Here is a 16,253-nt window from a genome sequence, read left to right on the forward strand (position 1 = left end):
CCCCAGGCCCTGGAGGGTGGACGTGCCTGCCCAGCACGCCTCTCCCCTTACATCGCTCTCCCCCAGCTCAGCCCCACCATGATGGTCACCAATGACAAGAGAGGAAGCAGCAGGTGGCTCTGGGGGCTGGGAGCACCCCCGTGCCCAGTGAGGGCTTTCCTGTGATGTTTGAGCATGCATGTGATCAGCAACAGTGAGTGGGTGAATGTGTGCACAGTGCAGGGCTGGGCCCGGGCCCCCCATTTTAAGAAGGCATTGAGGGTAGGACAGTGCCCAGGATGGGGAAGGGTCTTAAGGCCCTGCCTTAGGGGCCCTGCTTGGAGGACCTGGGAGTGTTCAGAAAGGAGCCTCAGAGAGGAGGTGACAACCATCTCTAAGATGTAAAGGGCTGTCCGGCCATCACCTCAAAGGGGGATTAACTGGTTCTGTTCGGCCCTAGAGAGCAGAACAATGAGTAACGGGGTAGCTGTGGTTCAGTCATTTCAGTTGTGTCCAGCTCTCTGTGACCCCATTCAGGGTCTTCTTGGCAGAGAAACTGGAGTGGTTTGCCATTGCCTTCTCCAGCTCATTTTACAGAGGAGGAAACTGAGGCAAACAGGGTGAAGTGACTTGCCCAGGGTCACCCAGCTAGCAAGTGTCTGAAGCCAGATTTGAACTTAGGAGATGAGCCTTCCTGACTCCAGGCCCGCCGCTCTGCGCACTATGGTGCCCCCTGGCAGCCCTGTGGAGCAACAGTGGGGAGCTATAAAAAGGGAACTTGGGGCGTGGTGTCAGGAGGAAAGGAATCATCAGAACCTCCCATGAGGAGAGAGGAACGTTAGGGCAGGCTGGCCCTGATGCCCCAGAGGTCTCTCCAGTGCCAAGATGAGGGAATTCTGGGAGTATCCAAGGGACCGGGGAGAAGCCCGCGACCAAAGCACGAGACTGTGCCCGAAGGCAAGGTCTGACAAACAGTAATGATGTCCTCATCTCTCCACGCTCTTTAGGGCCGGCAAAATGCTTTACAGACACTGTTTCTTTGGAAAATTAATCTTTTCTGGGGTGCTAGATGGCGCAGTGGATAGAGCTCTGGCCTTGGAGTCAGGAGGACCTGAGTTCAAATCCAGCCTCAGACGCTTGACGCTTAGTAGCTGTGTGACCCTGGGCAAGTCACTTAACCCCGATTGCCTCACCAAAAAGCCAAAAAAAAAATATTCTTTCCTAAAGCTCAGATTTGACCACATCACCGTCACCCTCTCCCATTTGGGTGGCTCCCCAGGATCAAATACAAAAGCCCTCTGTTTGGCTTTCCGAGCCCTTCCTACCTGGCCCCCACCTTCTCAGTCTTCTTGCTCTTCTACCTCCCCCATACTGTATGGGCACCCCGTGATCCAGAGACGCTGGCCTCCCTCCAACAAGACGCTCCATGTCCCGACTGGGCATTTTCATCAGCCGTCCCCTGGAGTGTTTTCCTTCCTCCTCTCTCTGCCTCCTGGCTGCCCTGGCTTCCTTCAAACTAAAATCCTACCTTTTGTGGGGAGCCCTTCCTGATTCCCCTTAATTCTAGTGCTTCCCTCTGGATTATCTCAAATTTAACCCATATACATCTTATTTATACATAGTCGTTTACATCACACTATGAACGCCCTAAGCCCAGGGGCTATCTTTTGCCTTTCCTGGGCACTTAGCCCAATGCCTGACACATACTAGGTACTCCATATATGCTTACTGACTGACAAATAAAATCTTCTCAAACTCTGGACCAGGTTCTCCACTAGCATCCCCCTCCTGTATCTTGGGCAGATGGTCCTGAGTTCTCGAAGGTGATCCCAAGTCCTGTACATTCTTACCATGCCAGAAAGGCTTCCAGTACATACAGATGGACTCTGTCCCTCATCAAAGCCAAGCTGGGATAAATGCATCACGGCACAGTGCCAGAAGGCTGGCCACAGAGGCATGCAGATTCTGGCCATAGACACTCATGAAACCACCTGCTAAGACACGGAGGGAGGTGTCTGCTCTGATGGATGGGGAGGCCCTTTTACCAAGGGCAAGACGGTGGTATTTCTGTCCATGCAAGACTGCTTCTTAGCGAATACTCAAAGGCTTGTGGGGGGCGGGGCATTCTCCCTACTTCACTGAGCCTCAGGAGGGGAAAAGGGAAGGGAGAGAGTAGATAGATCGTGCACACCTTTCCCTGAAATGTTTGTTTGTTCTTGCCTGAAATTTGAGTGTCAAAAGTGTTCAAAATCTCACTCAGATTTCTGATCAATGACGTAGATGAGGTGTACCCCCTCCATCCATCACTTCATTCATTAATTCATCCATCACATATTCCTCTAGCTGTCTATTCTATCCCCCAATCCAACCATCCATCATCATCCCCATCATTCATTGACCTGTATCTCCTTTCCTCATTCACCAATCCATCCGTCTGTCTCTTCTCCCCAATGATTGATCCATTCATCAGCAGCACGTACATTACTTCATCCATCCCTTTACTGCAGTCGGTGCAGCCATCTGTCCATTTTACCTATCTGTCCATCCATCCATGACTCACTGGACCCCTCCCCCATATGTGCCCCCTTCCATCCTTCCCTCTCCTCTTTTCAGCTCTCTCTGATGTGTCATCTTCCCCCATTAGAATCGAAGCTCTTTGAGGACAGGGACAGCCTTTATTTTTGCTTACATCTGTATTGCCAATACTTAGCTCAGTGCCCGGTGCACAGTAATCACTTGATAAATGTCTTACCCATTTCTCTATTCACTCTTCATCCAACTATCCATCCACCTGCCTATCTGTTCATCCATCCACCCATGTACTCACATCTATCAATCCATGCATCCATCCATCTGCCCCATCCTGGCTTTCTCCAGGTGATGGGGCCTCCTCTCTAGTGTCCACCTCTGTCCAGCACTGAAGGTCCCACTCTTGCGACTCAGAACTGGTTGGTAAGCTATCGCCTTTGTTTTTTGTTTTTTTGGTGGTTTTTTTTTGGGTGAGGTGATCGGGGTTAAGTGACTTGCCCAGGATCACACGGCTAGTAAGTGTTAAGTGTCTGAGGCTGAATTTGAACGCAGGTCCTCCTGACTCCAAGGCCAGAACTCTATCCACCATGCCACCTAGCTGCCCCTTTTGTCTTGAACCATCTAAAACCCACCAGACCACATCCCTGGCTTGTGTGCCCTCCTCTGTGACCCCTACTAAGGCTAACTCTGGGAACCTTCATCCATCCAACCACCATTTCCTAGAACGACATATCAACCATGACCCAATCCTATCAATCACCACTGTCTCTGTTTCCCGTCCACCATGCTCCTCCCTGGCCTCCCCTAGAGCTCCCCTCTCCTAATAGAATGGAAGCTCCTTGGGGGCAGGGTCGGCCTTGTTTGCTCGTATTTATATCCCCAGCACTCAGCACAGCAGCTGGCACACAGTAATCACTTCATAAATGCTTTTTCATTCGCTGCAGACCACAGAGTCTAGTGGAAAGAGCACTAGCTTTGGAGTCTGAAGAAATGTACCAGAGTCTCAGCTCTGCCCCTTCCTGGCCGTGTGGCCCTGAGCCCCCTTCAGACCCTCAGTCTCCTTCTCTATACCGTGGGTATCTTAATGCACTGTCTATTTCAACAGGCTGCTGTGAGGAAGGCACTTTGTAAACTAAGGCAGCATAGAAATGGGCATCCCTGCTATTCATTCAACAAACATTTCCTGTGTTTGCTTGGTGTGGAGCCCGGTGAAAGGTGCTGAAGGAGATGTGGGTCTGCCTTCTCAGGACCGAGCCCAGCAGCTGTGGGCTCTCAGAGTTTTCTAGTCCCTCCCCACCCCACCCCCTTCTAAAGCAGCGCAAGGCTAAGCTGGCGTCTGCCTGGAAGGCCCCCGGGGCCCCACGCGCACCGTGGATGTGGGCCATCTGCCAGTGTGGAATGTTCACTTTCTTGTTGCTTCTCAAGGCCAGGGGGAACGTGACGGCATCCCCCGCCGCGAAGACGCCAGGGATGTTTGTCTGCATCATCTGGGGAAGGAGGAGGAGTAAAATGCAGACGGCGAGCAGGGCAGTAGAGGGAAGACACAGACGCATCAGTCTGGAAGAGCTCACAGGCCAAGAGCCCAGCCTGGAGCCTGGAACTCCCAGCGCAGACCCAGAACAGACCTATCCTGCCCAGCGCAGAGCCCAGCAGACCCCTCCAGGTCAGGGTCCTGACCGCTCAGCCCTGACTCGCCCTCCCGAAGGGCCCCTCGGGGGGACGGTGTCTCTGAGCAGCCTGCACAGCACCCCCCTGGGAAGCCTCCCCACCCTGACCCCGGAGGGGGACCCAACCTGACCTTGTTAACTGGAATGAAGCCCCGGGCGTCCATGTTGATTCCGCTCTGTTTAAGGAAGCCCGTGGCTGGCACCGCACCTGATGGGACAGAGGTAGGTGTGAGGCAGTCTGTCCTGCCCCCTGGTCCAGACTGCCCTGAGAGATGCCCAGGAGCCAGCAGGAGGGAAGGATGGAACCTGAGGGCTCCTCTCCTGGGCCTTCTGGAGCGTGAAAGGCAACTGTCTACCATCAGCCCCAACGCTCGCTTCAGCCTTAGCCCCAAACTTAATTCATTGTTTCACCCCAAACCTCGAGGGAGACCCAACCCAACATTCACACCGAACCCTATGCCAACTATCACCCCAACTCTGTCCCTAACCTCAACCTGCACCCCAGGCTCAGTCCTAGGCCTCACCCCGGCTCGATCCCTAACTCGGGCTAGGACCCTGACTGCGGCCCGAAGGCACCCCCAGCTTTGGCCTTGAGCCACCTCCCCCGGCTGCCCCAGACCTCTGCCATCAAGCCTAGCCTAGAGCCTGGAGTGCCCACACCAGTCCTACTTCCTCCTGACTCCCTCCCTATAACCCCATTTCAGTTGGCCCTAGCACCAGCCCAGCCCCATCCCTGCCTGGCAGGGGAGTGGGGGGAGCGGTGCCCACTCACCGATGCCCACCACACAGACGTCAGCCCGGACCACCTTGCCACTCTTCAGGATAACCTCCTTCAGCTGCAGGGAGGGGAGAAAGAAGCAGGAGGTGAGGAGCTGGGACAGAGTGGGGCAGGGAAGACACCAAGCTGAGAGTCCCTCGTCACCCCCCAACCCCAAGACCTTTACCCACATGATAAATGAGCGAAACAGAGTGCTTTATGTAGGAGGGAACAAATCTGGGACCAGCGCTGGGCTGGGGGCGGGGGGAGGTGAAGTCCCAAGGCATGAAAACACCTGGATGGAAGTCCAACCTGCTGTGTGACCTCAAGAAATCCCTTGCCCTCTCTGAGCCAGAACCTTCTCCCTGGACCAGCTCCCCCCACTTCTCAGCCACCCATGGATGTGGGGGGCAGGGGGCTACCACTATTGTGACCCGCTAGGAAGCCAGCAAGGCCGTGATGGGGAGCCAAGGGAAGATGAGTCTCCACTGATGGGATTTCTCAAAACTAATCTTGCCAGACTTGGAGGCCTTTGCTTTCCTCAGTCACCACCACCCAGCTCCCAGCTGCACAGCCCCTTCAGATGCCACAGCAGCGCTGAGAAGAAGATCAGCTCCACTGTACAGGAGAGGAAACTGAGGCTCAGTGTCTGGAGAAACACAGCTAGAAAGGAGTCTGGCCTGGGCTTGAAGCCGGTCCTCAGACCCTGAACCAGCATTCTTTCCACTGTCGCAGGCCAGCTCATTCACTTCGATTCCACAAGCATATATGGTGCACCAAGTATGAGGTACCTATGTGAGGTACTTGGCATGGTGGACAGAGGGCCTGCCTTGGAATCAGGAAGTTCAGGGTTCTAATCCCACATTCTGGTTGAGTGAGCCAGACTCTTGGCCTCTGGGTGCCCTTAACCACTCCTGAAGATAGTCGCAGAGGGAGCTTCCTCAGCCTAGAGTTCTCTATACCAGTGAAATCACAAGGTCCGTCCCTACCGCTCCTATGGATCAGGTCCTGTGCTAGCCACAACAGACAAAAAAGAAACTGCCCTCAAACAGTTTACACTCTGCTCATGATAACCCCTCAAATTATATGGCACTCTACAGTGTATAAACAACTTAGCCATTCACAAAGCACTTTATCCTTGAAAAGTACTTTACAGTTTACAAAGAACTTAGGATCATAGGATGGTAGATGTACTACATGAAGGGACCTGAGAGGTCATCAAATCCAACTTCCTCATTTTACTGAAAAGGAAACTGAGGCTCAGAGATGAAGGGACTGTAGTGAGAATAACTTTGTCGGCTCCACAGAGCTGACTCCATCTGGCATCACGCTGCCATTTTGTGATGGAGTATCTTGATGCTTTTCAATATCAAGGTGAGCATAGGTCAGTAAACCACATGTGTGTGTGTGTATGCCTGTGTGTGGTTCATAAACAAACGATATGCATATGGGAACCCCAGAGAAGCACAGACAACCAATGGGAAAACCTGATAAACAACTATGTTATTAGTTTATGGCATTAGGCACCAATTAAATGAATGGGTAAATAAATTAGGTTTCTCCTTTGACCTAGCAATACCACTACTAGGCCTGAATCCCAAAAGAGATAAAAAAGAAAAAGAAAGAGGACCCACATGTACAAAAATATTTACAGCAGCTCTTTTCTGGGGGTAAAGAATTAGAAGTTGAGGGTATGCCCATCCATTGGGAAATGGCTGAACAAGTTGTGGTATGCGATTGTGATGGAATACTATTGTGCTATATAAGAAATGATGAGCAGGAGCTCTCAGAAAAACCTGGAAAGACTTACACGAGCTGAAGCAAAGTGAAATGTCCTGTGTACAAAGTAACAGTAATATTGTAAGATGATTGGCCGTGAATGACTTAGCTATTATTCTCAGAAATATAATGATCCAATACAGCTCTGAAGGACTTGTGATGAAAAATGTTATCCATCCCCAGAGAAAGAACTCAGGGTGTCTGAATACAAACTGAAGCAGACTTTTTTTAGCTTTCTTTATTTTTCTTGAGTTTTCTTTGTCTATGTTTTCTTTCACAACATAACTGTTACGGATATGTTTTGCATGACTGTACGCTTATAACTCATATCAAAGTACTTACCTTCTCAATGTGGAGGGTGGGGAGGGAGGAAGGGAGAGAATTTGGACCTCAGAGTTTTAAAAATGAATGTTAAAAATTGTTTTTACATGTAACTGGGGAAAATGAAATACTAAATAAACAAAAAAAAGGACAGGACACATAATAAACCTCCCTACCAGGAGGCTAGAGACCCTATCTCCCTCCTTCTTGGTTGTAAAAAAATAAATCTGAATCTATTATTAAAAAAATTGAAAATTAGGTTACTGACCACCAACCAAAATTTGGGTGTAATTAGCCAACATGCCTAGTTGGTACTACAAGAAATCTGCCAGAGATCCCCACAGGGGGTCACTGATCATAGGTCTCTCCTAGGTTGTCCACACTTGAGACTCCAGCATCCACTATGTTCAGTTGAGGGCAGTGATGACTGATAGAGATTTCCAGATTTGTTCTGCAGCCACATTAGATGGAGGCCCATGGCCTCCAACAGGGCAGAGAAGGAGCCTTGTTACTGAATACCAGTATAAGACATAGTAGTGAGAAGCCCAAGGAAATTAGGTTGACAGCTCATTCCTAGTGGGGTCAACATTTGAACTGTCTAATTTATAATATAAACTAATGTTTGCACACATTTAATTAATAAAGCTTGTTGGCACTGAGAGCTCTGAAGTCGAATTAGTGTTTCCATTTCACTAGTCAGCATAAGTAACGGCAAAGCTTGCCCGAGTGCCACGTGCTCGAGGGACTTGCCAGGACTTGAACCCGGATCTGTCTTCCTGATTCCAAGTTTAGCACACATTATCTACCACACTTTAAAAGCATCTCATACCTTCCCAAATCCTTTAGAGGTCGGCTAGTGAGGCAGAAAAGGCTCCAGACTGGGGGGTCAGAGGACCTGGCTGGAGTGTGACAGTTTGGCCACTTGCTGCCTGTGGCCTGGAACAAGTCCCCAAACTCTCAGTCTCAGTTTGTCCTTTGTAATGTGGCATCTTACTTGTATTACCTAGCTCTGTCACAGCACTGTGGTAAGAAGATCCTTTAAAGCCCGTGACTCTGCGCCTTATACGTGAGTATGGGGGGAGGGGCTTAGTTCCTCATAGCCCCTGGTCACACCCCTCCCCCCAGCTATACTTGGGAAGTTGCCTTTTTGAACCCAAGTGTAGGACTTGACATTTATCCTCATTTGGTTACATCCTCCTCAGCCTGGTCCAATGTTCTAGCTTCCTGAGCTGTCTTTGGGTCCTGACTTTGTCTTCTGACACTTTTGGTCTGTTTTCTCCTCTATAAAATGAAATGATTGGGCCAGATGGTTCCTCCCAACTCTGATCTCCTTGGAGAATCTAGTTTTTTTGTTTTGTTTTGTTTTGTTTTGGCTGTAAGCTCCCTGAGAGCAGGGACTGAATGGGTTTCCCAACCGCTGCTCTCTCTCAGCACCAGGGAGAGCGCTCTCCACCTGCCCTTCCCTCCTGACCTAACCAATGTTTTTCTGAATTGGGTTGGAATTGGACTGAACGGGAGGGGCCTTCAAAGGGGCTCAGGGAAGGGCGAGAAGAGAAGGGTGAACACAGGGAGTCTGGGGGACACCTACCTTCCCTTCCTGGGCCCGAAGCTCCAAGACTTCTGTCTGCATGTAAAACTTGATCCCGTTGTTCTCAAACATCTGTTGTAGGAAGAGAAGGGGGAGGTGGGTCCCCCAGAAGCTCTCTGTCCCCAGGGGAAGGGTCTCTGGGCCTCCCTCTCCCCAGGGGCGCTATAAGAACACGTGCTCAGCAGGGGTGCTTCTGCTCTCCGGCCGGGCCAGCCTCTCACCTTCATGAGGGCTCGGCCAACCTTCTCCCCAAGGAACCTTCGGAACGGTGTCTCTTCTAACTCCACAACTGACACAGAGTGTGCCTTGTCAGTCAGGTATGCCGCTACCTCCATTCCTGTGACAAGAAAGACACGCTGACCCAGGGGACTGAGAGGAGATGGGGACCCTCTGATGACTCTGTCCCGTGCAGCCTCGAGGAGGAGGATGGATGCCCCCAGCTGCTCAGGGGACTGAGACGAGATGGATACTTTGACCTCCCCAAGGGAAGGAGATGAAGCTAGGCACTGACCTCTTGGGAGGAGCGATGCTCTGACCTGCTAAGGGGCTGAGGCAAGGATGGTGCCTCAGGGTGTGAGGGGAGCCTGGAGGCTTCTGTCCAAGGCCTACTCACCCAAGAAGGCAGCCCCAACAACAACTGCGTTCCTCCCACGGGCCAGCTTCCCTATCCTATTGGCATCTTCGGGGGTCCGAATAGTGAAGACATTCTCTACTTCTTTTCCTTTGCAGCTGAGTGTCTTGGGGCTACACTCCCCCCAAAAAAGAGACAAAATTATTCTAATATCATCTCTATTTAGTAGGTTTCCTCTCCAACTTTTAACCTTCATTCATCCAAAAAGCGTTTACCAAGCGTCCACTGTGTGCCAGGCTCCACACTAAGGACTGTGGATACAGAGACAAAAAAGGAAACAGCCCCTGCCTTCAAGAAGTTTATGTTCTACTGTCCACAATAATGGTAACATTGTAACAATGATCACCTGTGGAAGATTTGGTTACTCTGATCAAGACAACGGTCCCAGACAATTCCAAAAGACACCTGAGGAAAAATGCATCTACTTCCTGAGAGACACACCAGATGGACTCTGAGTGTAAATTGAAGCAGATATTTTTTATTTTTTTATTTTTCTTTCCTTTTTTTTTGGTAACGTGGCTAATGTGGAAATGTTTTACATGACTTCATACATATAACGGGTATTGAATTTCTTGCTTTCTCAATAAGGGGCTGGAGGAAAAGAATCAGGAACCCAACATTTTTAAAAACGAATGGCAATAAATAATTTTTTTAAAAAAAAGAAGTTTAGGTTCTACTGGGGTGGTTGTTGGGGGAACAACACATATACAGAGAAGCAAATGCAAAGCAAAACAGAGTAAATTCAAGAGGGAGAGGTGGGCTCACCCCTGGGTAGGAGGGGAAATGAGGAGAGCGAGGTAGAGGAGGGAGCAGCTGAGCAAAGAAATCTAGGCCAGAGAGATGAGGAAAAAGCACAGTCCAGGCATGGGGGCAGCTGGCAAAGACCCAGAGGCCAGGGCTGGACTGTTATGTATCAAGTCAGCAAGCAGCAAACACAGGCAAAGTGCTGGGTAATTGTAATCGATCTGGCAAGATGTGCTGGAGCCCCACTGGGAAGGCTCGAAATGCTCGTGGAGGAGTGGCTGTTTTTGTCCTAGAGTCAGGAGGGGGCCATGAAGCTTTCTGAGCAAAGGAGTGACTTGGCCAGAGTGAGCTTAATTAGGGAATTCATCAAGAAACTCTTTCCATCTCAGCTCCTTAATCCCCTCCCCCAGCCTCCCCTTTAATACTCTCAGTCCCCTCAGTTTTCCCCCAACCTTCCCATAAATCCCCTTGAGATGCCAACAATTTTCTCCTGTAATCTCCCCAAGTCCCCTGAATGTCTCCTCTTAATTCATGCCCCTCCTCCTCTCTGAAGTGTCCTAGTGACTTCCAGGTAGATGAATAATGTCCAAGCGACAAGTCTACCATTGAATTATTTTACAGAGAAGAGCTGAGACTTGGGGGGGGGGGCAATGACTTATATGAAGGTCACTCAGGCAGTAAATAGTGGAGTTGGGATGCCAATCCAGGGCCTGAGACTCCAAATCCCGAGATCCCTCTGCTCCGCCTGGGTTAAGGGTCTATCCAGGGGAACAAAGAGGTCAGTGCCCTTTCTCCTCTTGGGCCAGCAAGGGCCAAGGGAGTCCCAGGCTCTCTGTATGGTGGAGCAGAATGTGCCTATTAAATGTGCATCCTCTTCCTATTAAAATCCTCCCCCCCTTCCAAGAATATGTCCTCTGGGAATCCTGCCCGGACCCGCTGACAATCAGGCATGAACCCTCATTCTTCAGAGCCATCAAAAATGCCATGTCTACACTTCTCATTGGAACTCTTCTTGTTCCGTTACTATTTTAGTTAGGAGGCAGGTTTGGTAGAATGTAAGTCTCCAGTAGGTTTGGAGTCAAAAGTCCTAGGTTCAAGTGAATCCCAGCTCTACCAGTCACTACTTGTGTGGCCATGGGTAAGTAATTTCACCTTCTCTGGGCCTCAGTTCCCTCATCTGTAAAACTGGGCTGACTGCTTCTATTCTATACCTCACAGGGTTCTTAGAAGGATAATAACAATGTATGTGGTGCTTTAAGGTTCACAAAAGCAGGTGTTGAGAATGGTCTCCCTGGTAACTCAGCAGGGCTACCATCTTCCTAACTACTGTGTAAACAACTTGAGGGAAGGGATTATGTCTAGTCATCTGGGTGACCCCTTTTGTACCTAGTAGAAGAACATGAACAGAGCAGAGTCAGTAAATATTGAATGAATGTTTTTTCCCCATTTCAAGTAATGCTTAGCAATCCACACAAGAAAAACCAAGTGGATGAAAAATGCCTACTGTCCAGATTATGACATGCAGATGGATGAACTGCCCACAGTTCATCAGTGTATATAAATAATTGGGTGAAAAGTATATAGGATGAGGTGGATGTGTTGGGATGAGATGAGTCAAGAATTGGATAGGGGAGATGGGGCTGGGGGCAAGGCTGGATTGTATTTGGGGAACTACACAGAACTTTCAATATATCCCAAGCTGGTCCCCTGAGATAATCCCACCTCTTTCAATATATTCTTCTGGGGCTGCTCTATGACTGTGAATCATGGAACACCATTATCTCAGAAGAATCAAAACTGTGGGTGACCCCAAGGGCAACAGAGAGACAAATGGGTGGCAGTGGGTGGCAAGACATCACTGACAATAACTTAGTAATAAGAAGGGAGGTGAAAACCATCATTATGGATGCATAGGACCAGAAAAGTCACACGGGGAGGGCAGCTTGGCATCCGGAGTGGACACAGTGTTGGATCTAGAGTCAGGAAGACCCAAGTTCAAACCTCACCTCTGACACTTCCTCGTTTACTCTGATGGGCCTGAGTTTCCTAATCTGCATAATGGAAGATGCTGATTACATTCCCTACCTTGCAGGGCGAGCTCCTTGAGGGTAGGGACTAGGTTTTTGCCTTTCTTGAGCCCCAACACTTGGTGCAACGCCTGGCACATAGTAGGCACTTAATAAAAGCTTGTTGACTGACTGAGCAAAGTGATTTGCAGACCTGAGAGGTCTAGAGCCTGCTTTTGTTCTCCCCTCACACACACCCCAGGGCCACTTACGTGCTTCCTGGGGCCAACAGCAACTTATTGTATTCCATCTTAAAACCATCCTTGAATATGGCTTTCTTGTTCTTCACATCCACTGTGACAACCTGAAATCAGTAAAAGAAGGAAGAGTTAAAACAGAACCAGAGAGTGGCAAACAGCCCAGCTCAGGATGCCTGGCAGGAGTGGGGAGAGAGGTGGTGAAATGACTGACCCAAGGTCACGTGGAGGCAAGGCAGGATTTGAACCCAGGAATCCTTTTTCTTCCTGGCTATTCTATCACCAGGAAAGTGGAGACAACAGCATTTTGTCACCCTCTGGAGAGGAGGTTTAGGAGATAGCAAACAGAGTTGAAACTAAGATAGGGCTACCAGGCCCTTGTTCAGGGGTTGAAATTCAGTTGGCCATGAAGACAGTTGCGTTCTTTCAGCAGGTATAAACAGCTGGGTTTTGCACCTGGCAGCCCCCAAGTAGTTTCTTTGGTTTTGGTGACTTGAGGGATACTCCATTCAGAGGTCAGAACTGAGAAATGCCAGCTTGAGGTCTTTGTGTTTACAAAGAAATGAACAAATACAAAATCCACTGTTACTTGTTAAGTGCCTTCTATGTGGAAGGCCCTGGGCTAGGCATGAAGAAAAGCCAGGCCTGGAAGGAACCCTAGAGAGGCTCTCATCCAGCTTGCGCTACAAGAAAAGCAGCCCTGGAGGAGGAGGAGGAGGAGGAGGAGGAGGATGAAAATCATCATAATAATGATAACTAACATTTCCATCACCCTTTAAGGCTTGCAAGCACCTTATATATGTTATCTCATTGGATCCTCACATTAACCCTTGGAGGTGGTTGCTATTATTAGCCCCATTTCACAGAGGAGAGGCTGAGAGGTTAAGGAATTTGCCCTGGGGTCTCACTGATGTGTATACAAATGGTGCCCTAAGGGTTAAAAAGAATATTAGGGGTTGCTTTTCCAGTACTTTGGAAATCCTGTAACTTGAGAGTGCCATAAAATCTCTTCCCTTTATCTTGAAATACCACAAAACTTCTCCTTATCTTCCAAGCTCCCTTATCCTGTGTTCCCCCATCTCTAATGTTTAACCTGTGTCCAACCTGTCCTGTCCTTAAATCTTTAACCTATAAAGAATTCCTTTTGTCTCCCTCGTCCTGTCCTGTCTTTAATCTTTAACCTCCATAAAAACCTCTAAAACTACATCATCATTCTGAAACCTCTATATGAGCTAACTCCCCCAAATATCAAGGAGGCCCATGCTGCTTACACGTTAAATAAAACTCCTGATGAATAACTAAGAGAACGTCGTCTAAATGAATTCTTTCACACCCGACCTGCTCTCCCAAATTTGACCCTAACAAGACGGCTAGCAAATGTCTGAGGCAAGATACACTCAGGCCTTTCTGACCCTAATACTCTATCCACTACTCCAGACTTCCTCCTTGGGATCCTATACTCCAGTGTTGGACTCAGGGGTAGAAAACTGAAGCCTGAGTATGGACCCTGCCATTCACTGGTTGTGTAACCTTGAGGAAGTCACTCAAACCTCTCTGAGGTTCAGTACTCTCATCTGTACAATGGGGATAGGAAAACCCACCCTGCTTGCCTCACAATGGTAGGGTTAGAAATGGACCAAATGAGATAGGGGCTATAAACCTGCTCTGTAACTTTCAAGTGTCACAGAAAGGTCAATTTGTGAAGTTGATTGTTTGAGCCCAAATGTCAGATTTCACACATCCCTATTAATTGTTCTCTTCTACAGCTTGGCCCATTATTCTCGCGTGCTGAGAGTTCTTTGGGTCCCATTTCTGTCATCTGACGAATCAGGTTGGTTTTCTCCTCTATAAAATGATTTCTAGGGTCCTTCCCATCTCTGACAACCTAAGACTCTATTGTTATTTCTCTTCCCTTGACACTCCTCACTTAGAAATCTCACCATGGCCAGGAAAGGCCCCTGGTCTCTCAATGGCCATTCCCTGTGGAGCCCTACTTCTGGCAGGTCCTGCCCAGGTGGAAGAACTTCAAGTACAGGCCCAGAATTAGACTGGCAGCATTTCCTGCCTCTGAAATCCCCATCTCCCTTCAGGATTCAGCTCAGCCTCCTAGTTGCTACATAAGATGTTTCCTGATCCTCCCTCCCATATTAAGGATCTCCCCCAACCAGCTACCCTGCATTATTTTGTACAGAGTTTGCATTTCACTATCTGCGTGCATGTTATCTCCCCCAGTGGACAATAAGCTCACTGAAGGCAGGGACTGTTTTGGTTTTTCTGTCTTTGTATTTCCAGTACATAGTACATAGTAGGAGCTTAATTAATGCTTGTTAAGTTGGATTAAAAGAACCCTGTGTTTAGAGTATGAAGTCCTGAGCTCTGCCACTCACTCGCTGAGACCCTAGAAGAGTGCCTTCTTCTTCCTCAGTCTTCCTCTCTTAAACAGAGGGCCTCTGAGGTCCTCCCACCTCTCAGGGAGTGTCTGAGCCTGAGTCTCAGTGGTTCCCACCCCGATCCTCACCAAGGTGAGCAGAATGCTCCCGTAGGATGACATTCTGGGTACCATGTTTTAGGAAGGTTATTGAGGAAACACAGGGCATCCAGGCAGGACGAGCAGAGCAATGAAGGGCCTTCATGGTCATACACTATGGGGCTAGCTGAAGGAACTAACTAGGGATGTTTAGGGAAGATACGGAAGCTGTCTTGTGGCTGAGGGCTTGGCCCGGTTCTGCCAGGCCCAGAAGGACAGAACAAGGAGAAGGGGGTCAGAAGGAAGAGCAGAGAGGCAGCTTCTGACTTGATGTGTGGAAGAACTGCCTAATCATTGGAGCTGTCCAAAAATGGAAGGGGCTGCCTTAGAGGTAATGAGGTCCCCGTCACTGAAGCTCTGCAAGTAGAAGCTGGGTGACTACTCATTAGACATGCTGTAGAGAGGATTCCTGGTTGGGAATGCGTTGGACCAGATGGTCTCTGAGTTCCTTTCCAACCCTAAATTCTGGGACTATGAAACATATGCTTATTATATATGGGTTGTTCTATTCCCCCAGCTCAGGCATTGATAGCAGTCAGAGAAAGGGGGGATTTGTGACCCAAGGTCTGAAAGCCACATATTTTCCCAAACTACACACACACACATCTGTCCACCTGCCCCCTACCTCCAAAAGAAAACAGCAAACTCACTGCTGACAAGCTTTTACCCCTGTTTTCAGAGCCATGATTCCTAGAAATTCTGACCCCTCCTCACTTGGGATCCAGACCCTTCACTCTCCCATCATGAGGACAAACATCCTGCCCAGGTAAGCTCCTCACCTATGTCCCCGAGAGAATATAGCACGATCACAAGGACCAGTACATCATTTGTGACCCTGGGGAATGGACTTCCCTTGCAGGGAGGTGTCTACAAGTCTGCATATCTGTGCAGAGGGCTGGGGAAATCTGGAAGCTGCAGCTGAGGTCTCTGGGAGGAAGGGCTCTCCATGAGAACTGGCCACACTCTAGTCTGTTACAAGCTCCCACCTGAGGCACCAGCACTAACCTCCTCCATGTTCACCACTAGAGGGGGGTAGTTGCATCGCGGACAAAGGCGTGTAACAGGCAGGCACTTATCACGGAAGGAAATGCGGCTTTCTATGGTATGATCTGCTCTTTGATGTTTCCCGGGGGTTTGCAAATTGATTTTTTTAAAATAAATTGCTCCAAACTCTTCATGTGTCTACAAAGTAATTGTCCTTCCTCCCCAGGGCCTCCTTGCTTCCCTCAGGTTGGCTTTTAGGAGCCATCCTCAGATGCAATTTTATGATTCAGACTCAATAGAAGCAATTCCTGGAATCCCCAAGGACATATGTCTCTGTTTCAACCCTTATCTCTACTATTTACAAATTGTATGACCCAAGGCAGGCAGGACGCTTCTTCTCTCTCTCTCTCTCTCTCTCTCTCTCTCTCTCTCTCTCTCTGTCTCTGTCTCTCTCAGTCTCTCTCTCTCTCTCTCTCTCTCTCTC

General features: G+C 49.1%; 1 protein-coding gene across 1 annotated transcript in view; it reads right to left on the reverse strand.

Moving 5' to 3' along the window:
* Positions 1 to 16,253, reverse strand: part of AIFM3 (apoptosis inducing factor mitochondria associated 3) — a 37,568-nt gene that overhangs the window by 5,842 nt on the left and 15,473 nt on the right. Inside the window, exons 9-15 of the mRNA XM_027847512.1 lie at positions 12,274 to 12,365; positions 9,234 to 9,364; positions 8,842 to 8,957; positions 8,621 to 8,692; positions 4,948 to 5,011; positions 4,307 to 4,383; positions 3,878 to 3,995 (exon numbers count right to left, since the gene is read on the reverse strand). Of these exons, the coding sequence (XP_027703313.1) occupies positions 3,878 to 3,995; positions 4,307 to 4,383; positions 4,948 to 5,011; positions 8,621 to 8,692; positions 8,842 to 8,957; positions 9,234 to 9,364; positions 12,274 to 12,365 (670 nt within the window). The remainder of the gene's footprint in view (positions 1 to 3,877; positions 3,996 to 4,306; positions 4,384 to 4,947; positions 5,012 to 8,620; positions 8,693 to 8,841; positions 8,958 to 9,233; positions 9,365 to 12,273; positions 12,366 to 16,253) is intronic.

Source organism: Vombatus ursinus, unplaced genomic scaffold, assembly GCF_900497805.2.
Source record: "Vombatus ursinus unplaced genomic scaffold, bare-nosed wombat genome assembly UNPS02015411.1, whole genome shotgun sequence".
In the NCBI taxonomy this organism is placed as follows: Eukaryota; Metazoa; Chordata; class Mammalia; order Diprotodontia; family Vombatidae; genus Vombatus; species Vombatus ursinus.